The sequence below is a fragment of the Pelodiscus sinensis genome, chromosome 7 (assembly GCF_052426305.1).
Source record: "Pelodiscus sinensis isolate ZL-2025 chromosome 7, ASM5242630v1, whole genome shotgun sequence".
In the NCBI taxonomy this organism is placed as follows: Eukaryota; Metazoa; Chordata; order Testudines; family Trionychidae; genus Pelodiscus; species Pelodiscus sinensis.
This window is the reverse complement of record NC_143058.1, coordinates 56213685-56231830: the sequence shown is the minus strand read 5'-3', so window position 1 is coordinate 56231830 and position 18146 is coordinate 56213685. Positions and strand designations below refer to the sequence as shown.

General features: G+C 46.1%; 1 protein-coding gene across 3 annotated transcripts in view; it reads right to left on the bottom strand.

Moving 5' to 3' along the window:
- CYP20A1 (cytochrome P450 family 20 subfamily A member 1) overlaps positions 1 to 18146 on the bottom strand; it is a 36191-nt gene that overhangs the window by 456 nt on the left and 17589 nt on the right. For all 3 annotated transcript variants that reach the window (XM_075933794.2, XM_075933793.2, XM_075933795.2), the window contains exons 8-12: positions 17824 to 17878; positions 15386 to 15506; positions 13857 to 13968; positions 3813 to 3877; positions 24 to 113 (exon numbers count right to left, since the gene is read on the bottom strand). In XM_075933794.2, coding sequence (XP_075789909.1) covers positions 24 to 113; positions 3813 to 3877; positions 13857 to 13968; positions 15386 to 15506; positions 17824 to 17878 — 443 coding nt within the window. The remainder of the gene's footprint in view (positions 1 to 23; positions 114 to 3812; positions 3878 to 13856; positions 13969 to 15385; positions 15507 to 17823; positions 17879 to 18146) is intronic.

Below are 18146 nucleotides of genomic sequence, written 5' to 3'. Positions count from 1 at the left end.
ACATAGTCTTTTCTTTATCTCACCTCAACTCTGGGCATTCCTGACTTCCTGAAAAACCCAGTAGAGAAAAGTTTTTCATAGTAGATTCATCATTGAATCTGTCTGGATCAAATCTGTAAGACAAAACAAGGACTGATTCTTCCTGGGTATGCATGCATGTGTGCACACACATTTATACACATAAGGGGCAGAGACTAATGAAATCCCAGAGCTCAGAATCCCAGTACTTTATCAGCTTCAAACAAACACCTTCTCCCTCCTATGTCATGCAGGTTGCAAAGAGCACATGCAATTTTATTTCTCTTTCCTTTCCTTCTCCACTGTTTACATGAAGATTTTCCCATTCTTTTTGCCCCTCACCCTTCACTTCAAGAGGCTGGCATGTGTGTGGGGGAAGCTGATGATTCATTAGAACGAGAAGAATTTGTTTCAGCACCAAATTCATGAAAGCTTTAAGGGAACTACTTACTGTACAATGCTTGGTTTAATTAAAACGAGATTCCCATAATCAAGTAATCGACAGGAGGCTAATAAAATGCCAGGCAGCTTAAAACATGAGCTATGATATTATAGAAAATGTGCAATTAGATGACTTTAAGGCAACTGTCTCTCATCACGTATTAGATCCTTTCCATTATACTTCAAACCTTTGGCTCCCTGCCTGTGCCTATAAACTAAAGCTCAGATCCTACTCCAATTAAAGTCAAAAGGAGCTTTCCTATTGTCCATCAGTTGGAATAGGAATTGAGGATGTAAAATCCCATATAATCAGTTAACCAGTTAACTGTTAGGTTTAACTAATTAACCGATTAAGCATGATCCCAGGTGAGGGACCACTCCAGGCCATTTGGAGCACTCCTACCCTGGGAGGGGCTATTGGCTCTGCCAAGGATGGAGGGCTGCTTTCCAGGCCCGGGTTAACTGTTATTATTCATATACCTAGTAGGAATAGGCTCTCTATTCATACTTGAATTAAAAGTGGCAAATGACAAGATGGTATAATAAGGAGGAAAACTTGGACATAGCGAAGAACATTAGAAAGCAGACACTCATCCACATTAAATTAGGACTGCACTGTGGCTAAACTGGCTCACATGGGTAAAAGGAAGACATGAAACCCTCAAACATGCCTCCGCCTCCCCCTCGTCAGCCACAGTCTCAGCCCTTGATTTACTAGCAAGCAATGACTGGGTGTGAGTTGTGCTGCCTGGGCCTTGGCCATGTCTTCAGCTTCCTCTCCAGCCAGTGACCCTGTGCTGTATGATTCCTTTGTGCAGGGGTGGGGAACCTATGACCCAAAGGCCGAATCCGGCCAGCAGCTTGCCTTGATCTGACCTGAGAGGCTCGGGGCTTCCCAACCCCAACGGGTACAAGCTGACGCTGGCTCTCCACTGCTGGAGGGGACCCCGAGCCTTGCAGGCCCGATCAAGACAAATAGCCTGTGAGCTCAGCCTGGCAGGGATAGGAAGGGTTTCTGCACACTGCATGGAAATGCTCCTGCAGTGTGCAGAACCACGCAAAGACACCTACTACCTTCCCCAGGAGCTACACCAGCTGTGCCCAGAGCTCCAGCCTCAGCCCCAGCTGCGCTGGCCCCCACAGCCGGGCTGGCCCCCACAGCCGGGCAGGGACAGGCGGGACCCTGGACCCAGCCTCACTGCAGCACCAGCCTCAGCCCCTCTATCTGCCAGGAGAGGGCAGGCGAGACCCTGGCTCTGGGTACACTGCAGCGGCTGCAGGCAGTAGGTTGCCAGGTGTCTGGTATTCACCCGGACAATCCAGTATTTTTGCCTCCTGTCCAGTAAAAAAATTCAGAGAATACCGGACATTTTCTAAATTCTTCCCCAGCCAGGAGGCAAAAATGCCAGGCACCTGGCAACCCTACAAACACTCAATGCCCATCCCCGCCTCAGCCCTCCACACCTCCAGGCCCCTGACCCCAGCCCCCCATACTTACCTCGTTCCCCAAGGCTGTCAGCACAAAATGGCTGCAGGCCAAAAGACCTAGGGCAGTGGTCTCCGACCTTTTGGGGCTGCCGGGCCGGGTGGGGGCGGCGCTGCGCATGCACCATGCGTCCGGAGGTGGCACCATGCATGCATTGCGCACCCAGGGCCGCGCCTGAATCTCGCGCCTGGGGGCAGCACCGCGCAGGCGCCACGTTTCTGGGGGCGGCGGCTGCACATGCGCCAGGTGCCTGGGGCGGGGGCCGTGTAGGTGTCGGGTGCCTGGGGTAGGGGCCACGCATGCGCCGGGGGGTGCAAGAATGGGTCGGGCCAGTCCTGGTCACTAGGCGGGCGCACATAAATGGGCCCACAGCACCCGTGGGCACCACATTGGGGGCCACTGATCTAGGGGAAGCAATGCTTCCCCTGGCTCTTAGTGCTCAACCACTCCCCTGTTCCTATCCGTGCACTCACTCTTAAAGGGAACATGCTCTTTTATTTTAATTTTTTTTTCGCTTAAGTCCTTGGAGTCCTTGTTTTTTTTTTGGGCTCAACAACTTTGGTCTCCCCTCCCTCCTTTTTTTTGGGGGTGTGTGTCTTTGGTATTTTTGTTTCAACCATCTGGCAACCCTAGCAGGCAGACAGGACCCCAGACACAGCACAGCACCCTGCCATGCTTGCCCAGAGCCCCCGAGTTCCCCACACTGTCAGCCTTGTGCCAGCCTTCCAACAGTTAACCAGCTAAACAATAGAATTTTAATCACTGAACCTAATAACTGTTTTGAATTACATTTACGTCCCTCCCTCCAGTCCGCTTCTTGGCAGCTCCCTCTGATACCCTGAGCCTCTCATTTTTTGCTCCACCCCAGAGCCTAAGGACCCCCACAAAATCTACTAGCCCTGGGCCTTCAGGCCCTGGGGGGAAAGCCCTGAGCCACAGAGCCTCAATCCTCCCCCCATGGAGCTGGAATTTGAAAAGAGTGTCTTCTTTTCCTGCTGCTCAGTTGGAAGCCAGGTCAGTGAGGGTTTTTTGTTTGTTGTTGTTTTGTTTTGTGTGTCACTTGTGTGTGGCCACTGACTCATTTGTCTAGGGGGTCAGTAGCCCCTAACCCAAAATAGCCCCGTCCTCCTCAAGTGTTTCTCCAGGCATGAACTTGCATGATGCAGAAAGGACAGAAGACCTCTCCATCCTTCTTCTTCCCCTAAAGCAAGGGCTATGGCTGTCAGAGAAAGAATAGAGCCCTTAAAGCAATCTGTTCTCCTACAAGCTCCCCTATCTATCCTCTCAGACTACAATCACTGACCCACATTCCTTCCTGCCTAAGTTATGTCAGACTAATGTTAAAAATTGCCACCTGGAGGCAAAAGCAAGCTAAAGCATTTCCTTTTCTCCTCTGAAGTTCTAATTTTCAGGCCAGGATCCTTTTTGTTTTTATGAGTGGAAATAATGAGGTAAGAGTTTCCTTCCCCTTAGAAAACAAAAATCTTTGATTGACATTTCCTGCTATAAGCCATTGTTTTATGATAACGACTAGTGATTTCAAAATCAATTTTAGTCATTGTTTTCCTCCTGCAGCAAACCTGAAAAACAGTCCTACAGCATTTGCCTAGAGAGGGCTGCAAATAGCCAGAAAAAATCGGTTGTTGTTCTCCTTAATACACAATGAATATGTAGCAAGATCACATTTGGAGTTACCCAAAACCCAGTTCTTGAAGACAATCAAGAGACCACAACAAATCTTAGCAGTGAGTTCCTTCTACCTCCCTCCACAACATGCTGCTTAAGGAAGGTTTGACTGCCTTCCCATAGGGACATTGAGAGGCAAGACCCAAAAGAGAAAATAAAACAAGTTTCTGGTGTGTCGTACTTATAGGGTGATGCCCAAGTGGAACTGTCCTGAAGCACCACACCCAGGGCATAAAGCACAAGAGTCTGAAATGAAAAGAAAAAACACATATCTGAGTCAGTCTAGAATACACAACAAGGATAAAATTAACACTAGACAGTAACCATTAGACATCCCTTATCAAAGATTCCTATATAGAACATAATAGTGAAGGACATGCCATTCAAGCTGGGGTTTTGGGAACCCCTTTTCACATTTAATAGCATATCCAGTCCCTGACATATTTATTAAATTTTTAAGCTATCATTTTCTATTAAATTGCATAGGTATTTACAGCAACTTTAATAAGACCCTAGTGGTTTCTACAAAGGGTGGGGAAATCAAGCCACTAAGTTCATATCCAAATCCAAAACCAGGGTGTTCATATCCAGAATTCATATCCAGAATAGTATGAACGTAGCAGCAGGATGGTGACAGTGACTGTGAAACGTTCAGAATTCAGTAACAATGGGAGATTTTGATTTGGATTTTGGAGGATAGGCAAATATTAGGCCATGGGTTAAATCTGGTCCACCAGGATTAGCCCGTGGTGGGCCTCCACAACTCCATATTTACCTGCGCCCCTGCAGGTAAGGGGGAATCGCAGCTCTCGTTAGTTACAGATCACTGTTCTGGCCAATGGGAGCTGTCATCCTTTGTATCTGCGGTGGCACAGATAAATATAGTGGCAGTGGTCCATCAAGGACTAACCCTGGTGAACCACCACTGCTTTATTGCTCACCGCTGAGCTATCACCATACTAGCTGAGTACACATCATGGCAGGACAGGAGGAAGAAATAAAGTTTGTAGACACCATTAGTGACTACTTCTTGGAACAGCTGGTCCTGGAACACAGCAGGGGAGAACAATTCTTGATTTAGTCCTAAGTGTAGCACATGATCTAGTCCAAGAGGTGAATATAGCTGAACTACTTGGCAATAGTGACAATAATGTGAGTGAGTGTGTGTGCGTGTGTGTTGGGGGGTGGGGGGGGAGGGGAAGGAGCTGAATACCAAAGAAGTCCATAACAGTAATATTTAACTTTAGAAAAGGGAACTAACAAAAATGAGGAAGCTAGTTAAATAGAAATTAACAGGAACAGTCACAAGAATGAAATGCCTGCAAGGGAACTTTTTAAAAACACCATAATGAAAGGACTCAAACTAAAGATGTAGCTCCCAAAATAAAAAGAAGAGAAAGAGGACCAAATTAACGTCAACATGGCTAATCAGAGTAAAACAAGTAGTTAGAGTCAAAAAGGCACCCTTTAAAACCTTGAAAGTCAAGTTCTACTGAAGAAAATAGAAAGGAACAGAAGTCCAACAAATCAAGTTTAAAAGTATAATTAGGCAGGCCAAAAAATAATCTGAAGAGCATCTAGCAAAATCGAACAGCAATTTTTGTTAAGTACATCAGCAGGCAGCCTGCAAAACAGCAGTGGTGCCCTGGACAATTGGGTTCCTAAAAGAGCACTCAAAGAAGATGAAGTGATTATGAAGAAGCTAAATGAATTCTTTGCATCGGTCATCACTACAGAGGATGTGATGGACTTTCATACCTAAATCATTCTGTTTAGTTGACAGATTTGAGGAACCTTCCCAGAATGAAGAGTCCATAGAGGTGGTTTTGGAACAAATTGATAAACTACATAGTAAAAAGCCATCAGGACCAGATGATATTCACTTAATGATCCTGAAAGAAACTCAGATATGAAATTGCAGAACTACAAACAGTGACATGCAACCAATCACTTAAATCAACTTCTGTAGCAGATAAAGAACAACAACTAATGTAATGCCAATTTTTAAAAAAGGTTCCAGAGGTGATCCTGACAACTACAGGCTAGTAAGCCTGACACAGTACTGGGCCAACTGTTTAAAACTATTGTAAAGAACAAAACTGTCAGACACACAGATGAGCATAATTTGTTGGGGAAGAGTCAACACAGCTTTTGTAAAGGGAAATTATGCTTCCTCAATCTATCAGAATTCTTTGACAGGGTCAACAAACATGAATAAGGATGATCCAGTGGATAGTGTACTTGAACTTTTAGAAAGCCTCTGATAAGGTCCCTCACAGCTCTTAAGCAAAGGAAGCAGTCATGGGATAAGTACTTGGTTAAAAGAAAGAAAACAAAGGGTAGGAATACATGGTTAGTTTTCAGAATGGAGAGCTGCAAATAGTGGTGTCCTCCAGGGTCTCTACTGGGATCATTGCTGTTCATCATATTCATAAATGATACGGAAAAAGTGTAAATTAGGTGCATGGTTTGCAGATGATTACTCAAGATACTGAAGTCCAAAGCAGAGAATTACAAAGGGATGTTATAAAGCTAGCTGACTGGGCAACAAAATGGCAGATGAATTTCAATGTTGATAAATTCAACATTATTAGAAAACAATGCCAGTTATATATACAAAATTATGCTCTCTAAAGAGAGAGTTACTCACCTTGTGCAGTAATGGTTGTTCTTCGAGATGTGTGTCCCCGTGGGTGCTCCACTCAAGGTGTTGGGCTCGTCCTGGCGCTGCAATCCAGAGAATCTTTATCAGCAGTAGCCTGCCGGACTGCGCATGTGCGTGTGCTGTCTCGCACTGTTCGCGCCTTTTTGCTGAGCGTGGTCCAGCCCAGTCAGTTCTTTCTAACCGGGAGCGTCTGAAAAAGATAAAACCGTAGCCCCGAAACAGAGAGGAGGGCGGGATGTGGAGCACCCATGGGGACACACATCTCGAAGAACAGATGTTACCGCACAAGGTGAGTAACTCTCTCTTCTTTGTCGAGTAGTGTCCTTGTGGGTGCTCCAGTCAAGGTGAGTACGAAGCAGTGGTCCAGTGCTATTCATGTGCTTCAGGCTTATGGTCTCTGTGCTCTGGATAGAACCGCTTGGGCCACTGCATAATCGTTCTTCAGTATTTTCGCGAGAGCATAATGTCTGGCGAAGATAAGAGCAGAGGAGCAGGTTGCTGCATGGCATATGTCCTGTAGTGGTACACCCTTAAGGTAAGCTGTGGATGTAGCCATCCCTCTAGTGGAATGGACATGTGGTTGGCGTGGTAACGATTTATCACGCAAGGCGTAACCATGTGATGCAAGAGACGATCTGCGCTGTGCAGAGAGCTGTTGGCCTTTTCAATGCTCTGCTGTAGATAAGAAAAGGCACTGAGACTTTCTGAAACAATGTGTTCTCTCAAGATAAAAGGCCAGCGCTCTTCTGATGTCCAGCGTATGCAAACATGACTCCTCCACGGTGGAATGAGGTTTCGGGTAGAAGGCTGGCAGGCTTATGGGTTCATATATGAAAAACAGAATTCACCTTTGGTAGAAAGGGAGGGTGAACGCGAAGCACTACCCCGTACTCAGTGAATAATTTGTAGGGTGGGTCAGCAGAGAGAGCCGCTAATTTGCTCAATTGTTGCACTGAAGTTATGGCAAGTAGGAACACCACCTCCATAGTGAGCATGCGGAACTCGCAAGTCGCAAGAGGTTTGAAGGGGGTGCGAGTCAGGGCGTTGTCTCAGCCTCGGTTGATTGTATGGCCTAACACGGGGTGCAGCATAAGAAAAGGGCCTCTGTTTGTTGTAGAGCATGTATCTCTTGCATCTATATGGAGGCGTGTACATCTCCAACTTTCTCAAAGTAGTGCGGGAATCTTTGCCTGAGTGGAACACCTGATCCGTCTTCTGAGCAAAAAGCAACCGGCGATCGAAAGGTAAGTCTTCAACCTTGGATTGTAGGTCTTTTAGTATGGCCACCAGATGCAGCCAGGATGCACGACGCATAACCACGGCTGTAGCTGTGGTTCGTGCTGCTGCGTCTGCTGTGTCAAGGGCGTTCTGCAGTGCTGTACGAGCTGCTGTGTAGCCTTCTTGGACAACTGCCCTTAGGCTTTTTCTTTTGGTGTCTGGTAAAGGCTCTAAAAAAGGGACTAACTTTGAATAGTTGTCAAAATCATGATTCGCAAGGAGAGCCGCGTAATTAGACATTCTCAAGGTTGAGGTGGCAGAGGAATATACTTTTCTGCCTAAAATATCCAGATGCTTAGCTTCCTAGTCTTTAGCTGTGGTTTTGCCCTGCATTGTTTTTGACCTCTGTTGTGCACCATCCATGATGAGGGAATTGGGCTGGGGGTACGTAAACAAAAACTCCATACCCCTTGGAGAGATGAAGTACTTCTTTTCCGATAGTTTGTTAGTTGGTAAAGTGGCTGCTGGAGTCTGCCAGATGTCATTAGCAATCTCCAATATGGCCTCATTGAAGGGAAGTGCTAGCTTTGATTTTTGGGAAGGTTGCAGGTTCTTTAGCAAGCGAAGTTGTTTTTGCTCCATGCCTGTGGTTTGAACCTCCTGAGACTGAGCCACTCTTTTGAAGAGTTCTTGAAATTGCTTATGATCATCTATTGGGGGAAGATTCCCCTCGGAAAACTTCGTCATCAGGTGATGATGATGATTGATCAATTGGGGAGTTCAAATGCTGTTGCTCTTGCTGTGATGAGTGGTTGTCATTCTGCTCCTTGTGACTAGGGACTGAGATCGTGTCTGCTGGGGGGGGGGGGGGGGGTCGGTAGAGCTGTAGAAGGAAGTGGAACATCTTGAACTGGACGGTATGGAGAGGCCAGATGGCTGTAACGTGGTGATCGCGAGTATCGTCTACTGTGCGAGCATGGGCGCTTGTAATAATAATGGTCGTAGCATCGCTCATGGTGGTATGCATCCAGCGAGTACCTTGGAGAACACCCCCTCGTCCCATAGCAGAAAGAGAACCTCAAGGGTCTAGAGGATCTCAGTGACATAGACCTCATGGTGTAGCGAGACGGAGACCGGGAATAGTGAACTCGGTAATACCATCTCGGAGGGGAATGATGAGGTGACCTTTAGTAGTGTTCTCTGGCGGAGACATAATGCGAAGCACAGTAGTGACTGCCAGAATACGAAGAGGTAGGTGAAGAAGACTCAGGGGAAAAAAGGGCCATGTCTGGAGCGAGGAATGGTGTCCAAATGCGACAAGACTTCCACTGTGCCTTTGTAGGCACCAAGGAGATGTGCAGGGAAGAAGGTGCCGACTGCAGAGGGCTGGCTGGTGCAGAAACGTCATTGATGGAACAGCAGCAATTTCCTGTAAGTGTCGGTGACGCCGGTGGTGTCAGCTGTGCTGGCGGTAACGGCGGCTGCGATGAGGGCTGCGTGAAATCTGACTCCGCCGACACCATGGATACCGGTCCCGATGCCGCTGGCACCACTGCTGTGGGAGCCGGCAGTCTTGTCTCTTTCTGCGCAGGTGCCAGAGAAGCTGGTGCCAAGGTAGTCGGTACTGGCTTTGAACGAGCCGTTAGAGCTGTTGCCGGTGCCAACTCAGCTCGCAGTTCCTTGAAAGGTGCCGGTGCTGGGTCTCTTGATAGGGCAGGGCTAGGAGCTGATGTGCTACGGCCCTTGCCCATCTTCTCAACAGAGAGCCTCGGCGGAATGCGTGAGGTACCCGGTCTGTCACCCACACTTAGTCCTCTGGTGAGTTTGGAGGTCCTGCGGTTGGGAGTATGGGAGATCGGGTGAGCTTCATGTGCCCGACATCAATTTGGGCGGCTCGTCCCCGCCAGGCATTTGCAAAGCTTTGTTAAACAAAAGCATCCTCAGTCTCATTTCCCTATCACGCCTGGCACACGCAGTCAGTTTAGGGCAATGTGTGCACTTTTGCAGAATGTGCCGGTCTCCTAGGCACTTAATACACCGAGAGTGCCCATCTGATGCGGGCATTGCGTCCCGACATGGCAAACATTTATTGAAACCAGGGCATAATGACTGTCCTTATTCTATTTCTTCTTTATTTATATTTTTTTGGGGGGGGGTGGGGGGGGAGGGCTACTCAACAAAAACATATAACTAGGACAAAAGATTTTTTTTTAACTTAAGTATATGAACTATAACTAGTAAAACAACTACGAACAATAACTAACTATATTTCTACAACTATTTCCCCGTTCTCCTCAGAACGGAGAGGAAGCTCGTTCTAACTCCGTCTGTGGCCACAGACAGTTGGAAAGGAACTGACAGGGCTGGACTGCGCTCAGCAAAAAGGCGCGAACGGCGTGAGAGAGCACACGTGCATGTGCAGTCCGGCGGGGCTACTGCTGATGAAGATTCTCCAGATTGCGGTGCTGGGACGAACTCGACACCTTGAGTGGAGCACCCACGGGGACACTACTCGACGAAGAATTATCTGTTACCACTCAGTAAAGATCTTGGAGTCATTGTGGATAGTTCTTTGTTGCTGCACATTGAGCAGATATTTTCAATCAAAAATCAAACAGAACATTTGGAAACATTAGGAAAGGGATACATAAGATGGAAAATGTCATAATGCCATCCATGGTAAACCCACATCATCTCCCCATCACTCCCTCTCAGAAAAGATTTATTAGTACTGGAAAAGGTACCAAGAAGGACAATACAAATGGTTAAGGGCATGGAACAGCTTGCATATGAGCAGATTAAAATGACTGATCTATTCTGCTTGGAAAAGAATCAGCTAAGGGAGGATATGATAGAGTAAATAATGAGATGAATGTGAATAAGGAAGGGTTATTTACTCCTTTATATAACACAAGAAATAGAGGTCACTCAATGAAATTAACAAACAGTAGGTTTAAAATAAACTAAAGGAAGTATTTCAATGCACAGTCAACTTGTGGAAATTGTTGCTAGGGATGATATAAAGTCCAAAAGTGTAACTAATAAAATCATGGAGGACAGGTCCACTAATGGTTGTTAGCCAAGATGGTCAGTGATGCAACCCCATGCTTGGGGTATCCATAAACCTCTGTCTGCTAGATGCTGGGACTAGAGGACAGGATGGATCACCCGATGATTGCCTTATGTTCATTTACTTTGAAGCATCTGGCAATGGCCCATCACAAGACAGGATACTGGGTTAGACGGATGATTGTCTGACTCAGTATGGTCATTGATTGTCTGACTCAGTATGTTTTTAAATTAGGGTCTTCTCTGCACAACTAAACCCAGAGACAGAGACCCCTTCAAAGACAGCAGGAGTCCGTGAAAGATCATTATAATGAACCACTACATTCAAATCCACTCTGGATTCAAACATGGAATCATAGAACCATAGAGCTGGAAGAGACCTCAGGAGGTCATCAAGTGCAGCCCCTTGCCCTAGGCAGGACCAATCCCAACTAAATCAACCCAGCCAAGGCTTAGTCAAGCTGAGACTTAAAAACCTCTAAGGATGGAGACTCCACTACTTCCCTAGGTAACCCATCCCAGTGCTTCACCACTCTCCTAGTGAAACAGTTTTTCCTAATATCCAACCTGGACCTCTCCCACCGCAATTTCAGACCATTGCTCCTTGTTCTGCAATCAGTCACTACTGAGAACAGACTTTCTCCAGTCTCTTTGGAACCTCCCTTCAGGAAGTTGAAAGCTGCTATCAAATCCCCCCTCACTCTTCATTTCTGCAGACTAAACAGACCCAACTCCCTTAGCTTCTCCTCGTAGGTCATATGCTCCAGCCCCCTAATAATTTTCGTTGCCCTCTGCTAGACCCTCTCCAATGTGTCCAAATCCTTTCTGTAGTGGGGGGCCCAGAACTGGACACAATACTCCAAATGTGGCCTCACCAGAGCCGAATAAAGGGGAATAATCACTTCTCTGGATCTGCTGGCAATGCTCCTCCTAATGCAACCTAATATGCCATTCGCCTTCTTGGCTACAAGGGCACACTGTTGACTCATATTCAGCTTCTCATCCACTGTAATCCCCAGGTCCTTTTATGCACAACTACTACTTAGCTGGTTGGTCCCAAGCCTGTAAAAATGCTTGGGATTCTTCCATACCAAGTGCAGGACTCTGCACTTGTCCTTGTTGAACCTCATCAGATTTCTTGTGGCCCAATCCTCCAATTTGTCTAAGTAACACGGGACCCTCTCTCTGCCCTTGAGTGTATCTACCTCTTCCCCAAGCTTAGTGTCATCTGCAAACTTGCTGAGGGTGCAATCCATCCCCTCATTCAGATCATTAATAAAGATATTGAACAAAACTGGTCCTAGAACTGAACCTTGGGGCATTCTGCTAGAAACCAACCGCCATCCTGACATCGATCAGTTGATAACTACCCGCTGGGCCCAACCTTCTAGCCAGCTATCTATCCATCTTACCATCCATTTATCCAATCCACATTCCCTAAACGTGCTGGCAAGAATATTGTGGGAGACCGTATCAAAAGCCTTGCTAAAGTCAAGGTATATCACATCCACTGACTTTCCCATATCTCGGTGGAACCTCCAAATTGTCGAAGCAAAAACGCTCCTCTCTGTTTAGGCAGCTAACAAACAGCTTTATTAATTAATAAAGCACAGCATGAGCCAAACGTGGTCCCAGCAAAGCCAGGCCCAGTAAGGCTGGCTAATACAATCAATCCTAGTATCTTTATACCCTTAGCCAAACAGTCTGACGTCAGGGCATCCAATTACAGAAATCATCAATTAAACTTGGAAAAACAAAGCCTTATCAAACAAGATGGCGGACAGGTAGGAGGGAGTACATCTCCTGTCCCAACCATCCCAACCTGTAGGCCTCTTCTCAGGGGGTGACAGAAAGTTCACTCTGGTCTACGTGCTTGAGAGAAAAGCTGAAATGGTTTCTGTTATACAAGATGGCTTCTAGCTAACTATGAAATGGTTTCTACAGTTTCTACAATCCCTTCCATGATTTTTCCAGGGACCAAGGTAAGACTGACCGTCTGATAGTTCCCTGGATCGTCCTTCTTCCCTTTTTTGAAGATGGGCACTACATTTGCCTTTTTCCAATCATCAGGGATCTCTCCCGATCTCCACGACTTCTCAAAGATAATAGCCAAGGGCTCCGCAATGACATTTGTCAACTCCCTCAGTACCCTTGGATGCATTAAGTCCGGACCCATGGATTTGTGTACATTTAGCTTTTCTAAATAGCACCTAACCTGTTCTTTACCCACCAAGAGCTGTCCATCTTCATCCCATCTTGCGTCACTTAGCGCATTAGTCCGGGAGCCCACCTTGTCCGTGAAGACAGAGGCAAAGAAAGCATTGAGTACTTCAGCTTTCCCCACATCATCTGTCACTAGGTTGTCTCCTTCATCTAGTAGGGGCTCCACACCCTCTCTGATCACCTTCTTCTTGCTAGAGTGCCTGAAGAAACCTTTCTTGTTATCCTTTACATCCTTAGCCAGTCGCAATTCCAATTGCGCTTTCGCCTTCCTGATAACTCCCTGGCATTCTCGAGCTATACATTTATAGCTCTCCCCGGTCATTTGTCCAAGTTTCCACTTTTTGTAAGCTCTCTTTTTGTGCTTAAGTTCACCAAGGATTTCCCCTGTAAGCCAATCCAGTCTCCTACCATATTTGCTTCTCTTGCTACGCATTGGGATGGTTTCTTTCTGTGCCTTCAATTAGGCTTCTTTAAAATACTGCCAGCTCTCCTGGACTTTTTCCCCTTCATGTTAGCATCCCAGGGGATTCTGTTCATCAGGTCTCTGAGGGAGTCAAAGTCTGCTTTTCTGAAGTCCAAGGTGTGTATTTTACTACTCTCTTTTCTTCCTTTGGTCAGGATCCTGAAATCTACCATCTCATGATCACTGCTTCCGAGTTTGTCACCTCTACTTCCCCTATTAGTTCCTCCCTGTTTGTGAGCTGAAGGTCAAGCTGTGCATGGTCCTTGGTCGAATCCTTCAGCACTTGTACCAAGAAGTTATCCCCAACATTCTCCAAAAACTTCCTGAATTGCCTGTGTGCTGCCGTATTGATCTCCCAACAGATGATAATAATAGCTTCTTCATAGAGAAAAGGGGAAGAGCACCTTTTAGGCTCCAAGCTAAACTGCACATATACCAAAATACAAACTGTTATCTTGGTGTAAGATTGCTAGAGAAATAATCTGGTTTTGTCAGTCATTGGGTACAGTATTCCCCTTCTCCAGAGTAATGGAACTTCAGAATTTGAAAGAGGAGAGGGAAAATTTGAGCTCCCAGCTCTATCCTACCTCTTTGGGGATAATATGCTGGTCAATTCTTCCCTCCAGGTCCTGCAGCCGTGCAGCAATGGGTGTAAGCTTTGCTGTCCGCACCGTCTCACACAGGACCTGCCGGCAGTACCTGCAACCAGAAGTCTGTGCCAATAAATCTTTTTCCGAGACAAGCAAGTGCATGTTTCTGCATTGTTAGGAACGGCTCTTCTGCGTAACGCTGCCCTTGACCTCCTGACCCTCTGCATCTGGGATCACAACTCCTCTCCCAGAGCTGCTTCCAGGACACATTCAATGAGGAATACTGGCACATTTGCAGTCTTTTTATGGGAGGTTATAAAAAATGCCTTAGGTCAGTGGCCGGCTAACTGGCAGCTACACAATAAGCATAATCAAGGCAAAACTAAAACGCTCTCTCTACAACACTATTCCAGTGTTCCACTGGTTCCTACCACAGCTGCAGCAGGGATTGCAGAGGAATGCTCCACCAGTGGCTGAAGTGACTCTGAAGTTTGTGTCTAGTACTATGGCATCTGAGCACCAAGGCATACACTTTAGGGACATTACCAAGACTCCTGTCTCCTGTCCTCATCCACCACCTCCAGTCATATCCTCACTGCTCCCAACCACACCTATGAAGGAGGGCCTGAATACTGTGAATACTCTCTCCTAGGTTCTGACTCAAGCACTTAAGGGCTGAAAAAGGGTAGGCACTATGTTTATACAGGAGGCCTCCGAGATGCAACCACCCGAGTTCCGGCCCTCCGCTCTTACTATCATTTTTGTAAGTGTGGAAGGGACCAGAAACCCCCAACTTACGTCCTTGGCCTGCATTTATGATGGCGCACGACGACGACCGTAAATGCGGGTTTGAGTTACGACACCCCCAACTTACAACACTTCCTCCGGAACCAATCGCGTTGCAAGTCAGGGGCCTCCTGTACTGCACTTCACATAAGAGGGCCCGCTCCTGACAGGGCAATACTGTAAACATCTAGATTACTCTTATTCACAAAGTTGAAACTAAGCAAGTTCTGTAGAAATTTAATATGGCACTAGGGAAACTGTCTAAAAACCTACCCTGTTGAATAGAGTTTTACAGGGTGGTTTTTTTTTAAACCATCTGAGGTAGAATTCTACCTCAGAGATATAATACTCCATTGCTTTTTGTAGGGTGTTTGTAACCCTAAAGAAAAGGTCTCTCTCCTATTCAGTCCTTTTGGGCTTTCCCAAAGCTGTACATTGCCATCAACCAAGGATATCAACTTTCTTCCTGCTCAAAGGAGTGGCAAGATATGGTTCAGAGCACAGTTCCCCAACCCACCACAAAGCATCTTGTCAAGCGGCCCAAACCAGTTCCCAATGACCCCAAGCAAACTCTACCTGGGCTTCTGTTGGGCATGATCTCAGAGTCCCTAGACACACTGTTCAGTGTTGCTGCTCTCCCTCCTTTCACCACCATGGACATAAGTCAGCCTTCGGCATGCAGGATGATAATGACAGCTTATTTAGCTCAAGTGCTTCTCTCACTCTTAACATGGACCCACCTGAGCTGCTCAATTTTCTCATGTGTAAGTGGGCCCTTTCCAAGAACTCGATCCACCTCCTTGTAGAGGTTTTGCTGGACTTCTTCTGATGTCGTCAGGAAATAGACTGCCCAGGTGCACACTAAGAAAGCAACAAGGAGAGAGCTGGCTCCACAAATCCATCCCCTGATTTAAGGGGGACAAATCAAGTCCAGTTTTCCTGTTCTTTATATCTGCAATTTATTCTTCTAATGCAGCGAAGAGGCATTAGAGAGAGACAAGAAATGAAAATGTGAAAGAGTAACATCTGTATGAAGTATAAAATGTAGCTGTATAGAATTTACCTGGTAGACTTTGTTGAATCTATACTGAATAATAGGACTGAGTACTACAGGGATACTATAGTCTAGAATCCCTTTTCCTGTCTTGGAGACAAACTTGAAAATGATCAAATCAGTGGATCAAGAAGGAAACAGTAATTTAATCGGCTTGAGGTGCTACAGTCTCACAGCTCCACAATTTGCACAGAAGAGACTAGACAGTGTTAAGAAGGGTTAACCACTCCATACTGCTGCTATTACCCTACTCCCAAGAGCACAACTTCTACAACAGACATATTGGCTCTGCAAAGGTAACTGGAGAATTTAGACAATCTGGCTAGATTAAACTAAAGGTCCCTGAGGAGTAAATCTGCCAAAGGGAAACTCCAGCACATGTGGGGAAAGCTGCCAAAATTCTTCTCTAGCAGGTAGGTCACAAGAGTGGCAGTGCTGGCCAGGGAAGCAATGTGACTGATTTAGCACTCCCCCTCAATAGAGCTCTTTTTGTCCAAGGCAGAGGTTAAAGCTGGTCCCTCTCAGCACTCCAGTGGGAAGGTAGCAGCAATACTGTCATTCCCCACCCCCATCGCTCTTCTGCTGAATCTCTTTGTACAAGTGGGATTTAGGTGGCATAAAGGGTGCATAACAGCTCCCTGTACCATGTGGCTGGATCTGGTCCTTTGTGTATCCAGCAGTAGACTTTTATGATACACTACCCAAGACAGACGGCACTAATATGAAATAAGTCCATGTGAAGTAGTGTTTCCAAGCACAAGAAGCAAGAGTGAGCAGGCTTTTGTCATTTGCTATCCTGAGGTTGTACAGAGGATCCCATCAGAAAATTATGTAGACAAAACACTTGTAGAAAGCATTTCCTGTCTCAGTGACATTCTCTTTATGTAAGCTTTGCTACTTGACTTTCAATACCCTTCAATACCTCGGTTGAGTACCATATTTGAGAGATTGTTTTAGGGATTCCAGATAAGTGGATGACTTTGGACCTCCTGATCCTGCACATTTAGCTTAGAAAAGTTCCCCAACATAGTGACAATTTGTGCAGCCAAAAGGTTTCCATCAGTTCTCATTTCTGTTTACTTCTCTCATAATTCTCATAAGAATACAAGTAACTTCAGTGGTGGACAACCTGCAGCACGTAGGCTGCACATGGGTTCTATGTGCGAATCAGGATACATTTTGTTTACCATTGTCCACGATGGGTAGGAATGGTGTCCCTAGCCTCTGTTTCTCTGGAGGTGGGTGGCAGGGGAGGGATCACGTGAGGATTACCTGTTGTGATCCCTCCCTCTGGGGCATCTGGTATTGGCCACTGTCGGCAGACAGGATTCTGGGCTAGATGGACCTTTGATTTGACCCAGTATGGCCGTTCTTATGTTCGTATTGCCTTGCGAAGGGTTGCCAGATTATGCTGGTTTCCATCCCCGTAGTCTTCTTCCTACTGGTATGCAAGGGTATATGAAGTGAGGTGTGCATGGACTGCACACGCTCTTGGTTTCCACAGCCCTGCTATGGTTCATTCAGCACAGCCCAGAAATTCTAGGCAGGCAAACAAACAAAGTTAGCAAAACTAGCCTATCCTGGGAGACCATCTTGGTTACGACAGTCTTGTAGCCCACTGTGATGAAGGAGGGCCACTCATGCAGCCCCCTCACTAACCAAGGTTCCCTTCACTGTTCTAAATCCTTCAAGAGCAAGAAAGTTTATTTCAAAAGATGATCATTTTGGGATGCTTCTCTTTGGTACAGATTCATCTAATTTAGCATCAGCTGGCTGGGTTTTGAGCCCAAGTCAGGAACAGCAGCAGGAAATTCTAAGAGGGCTGTCTACAGCAGCTTAACTTCAATCCACTAGAACTCATTAACTAGAATGGCCTCAGAGGGGTAACCATGTTAATCTGTAATGAAAAAAACCTTGTTTTTTACGTTTATCTAACTAGAATGGGGCACTCACACAGAACTCTGTTTAGAAATACCTGTCTGAATGCATTTCTGGTGAAAAGAAAAAGGAAGGCAGATGTTGCTTTTTTCTTTACATGAAAATAAGTCTCATCTCACCATGTTATTTTCAGTATAGCTTAGTTCCCTTAAGTTTGTTACGGAGTTGAAAGCTTACACTACTTACGATTAGCAGTGATTACACACCCTGCCAGAGAGAATATCATCGTGTCTTCCAGGATCTACAAAACAAAATCTGGTTCAGGGGTACGGAGTCAGAAAAAACGTTAAAGAATTTAATGACAAATCAAATCTTCCATTCCACCACACTAACTCAGACAGCATAAAATCCAGCATAGAAGGATGGGACTCCCACGATAGTGCTCCCACTGGAAGGGTTTTGGGACTCCCACCAACACCTTTACCACTTGGCTTATCCAGTTCTCACTTTATCCAGTCCACTGGAATCCAAAAAACTCAGTGAAAATCTGGACTCATCCCTGATGTTTC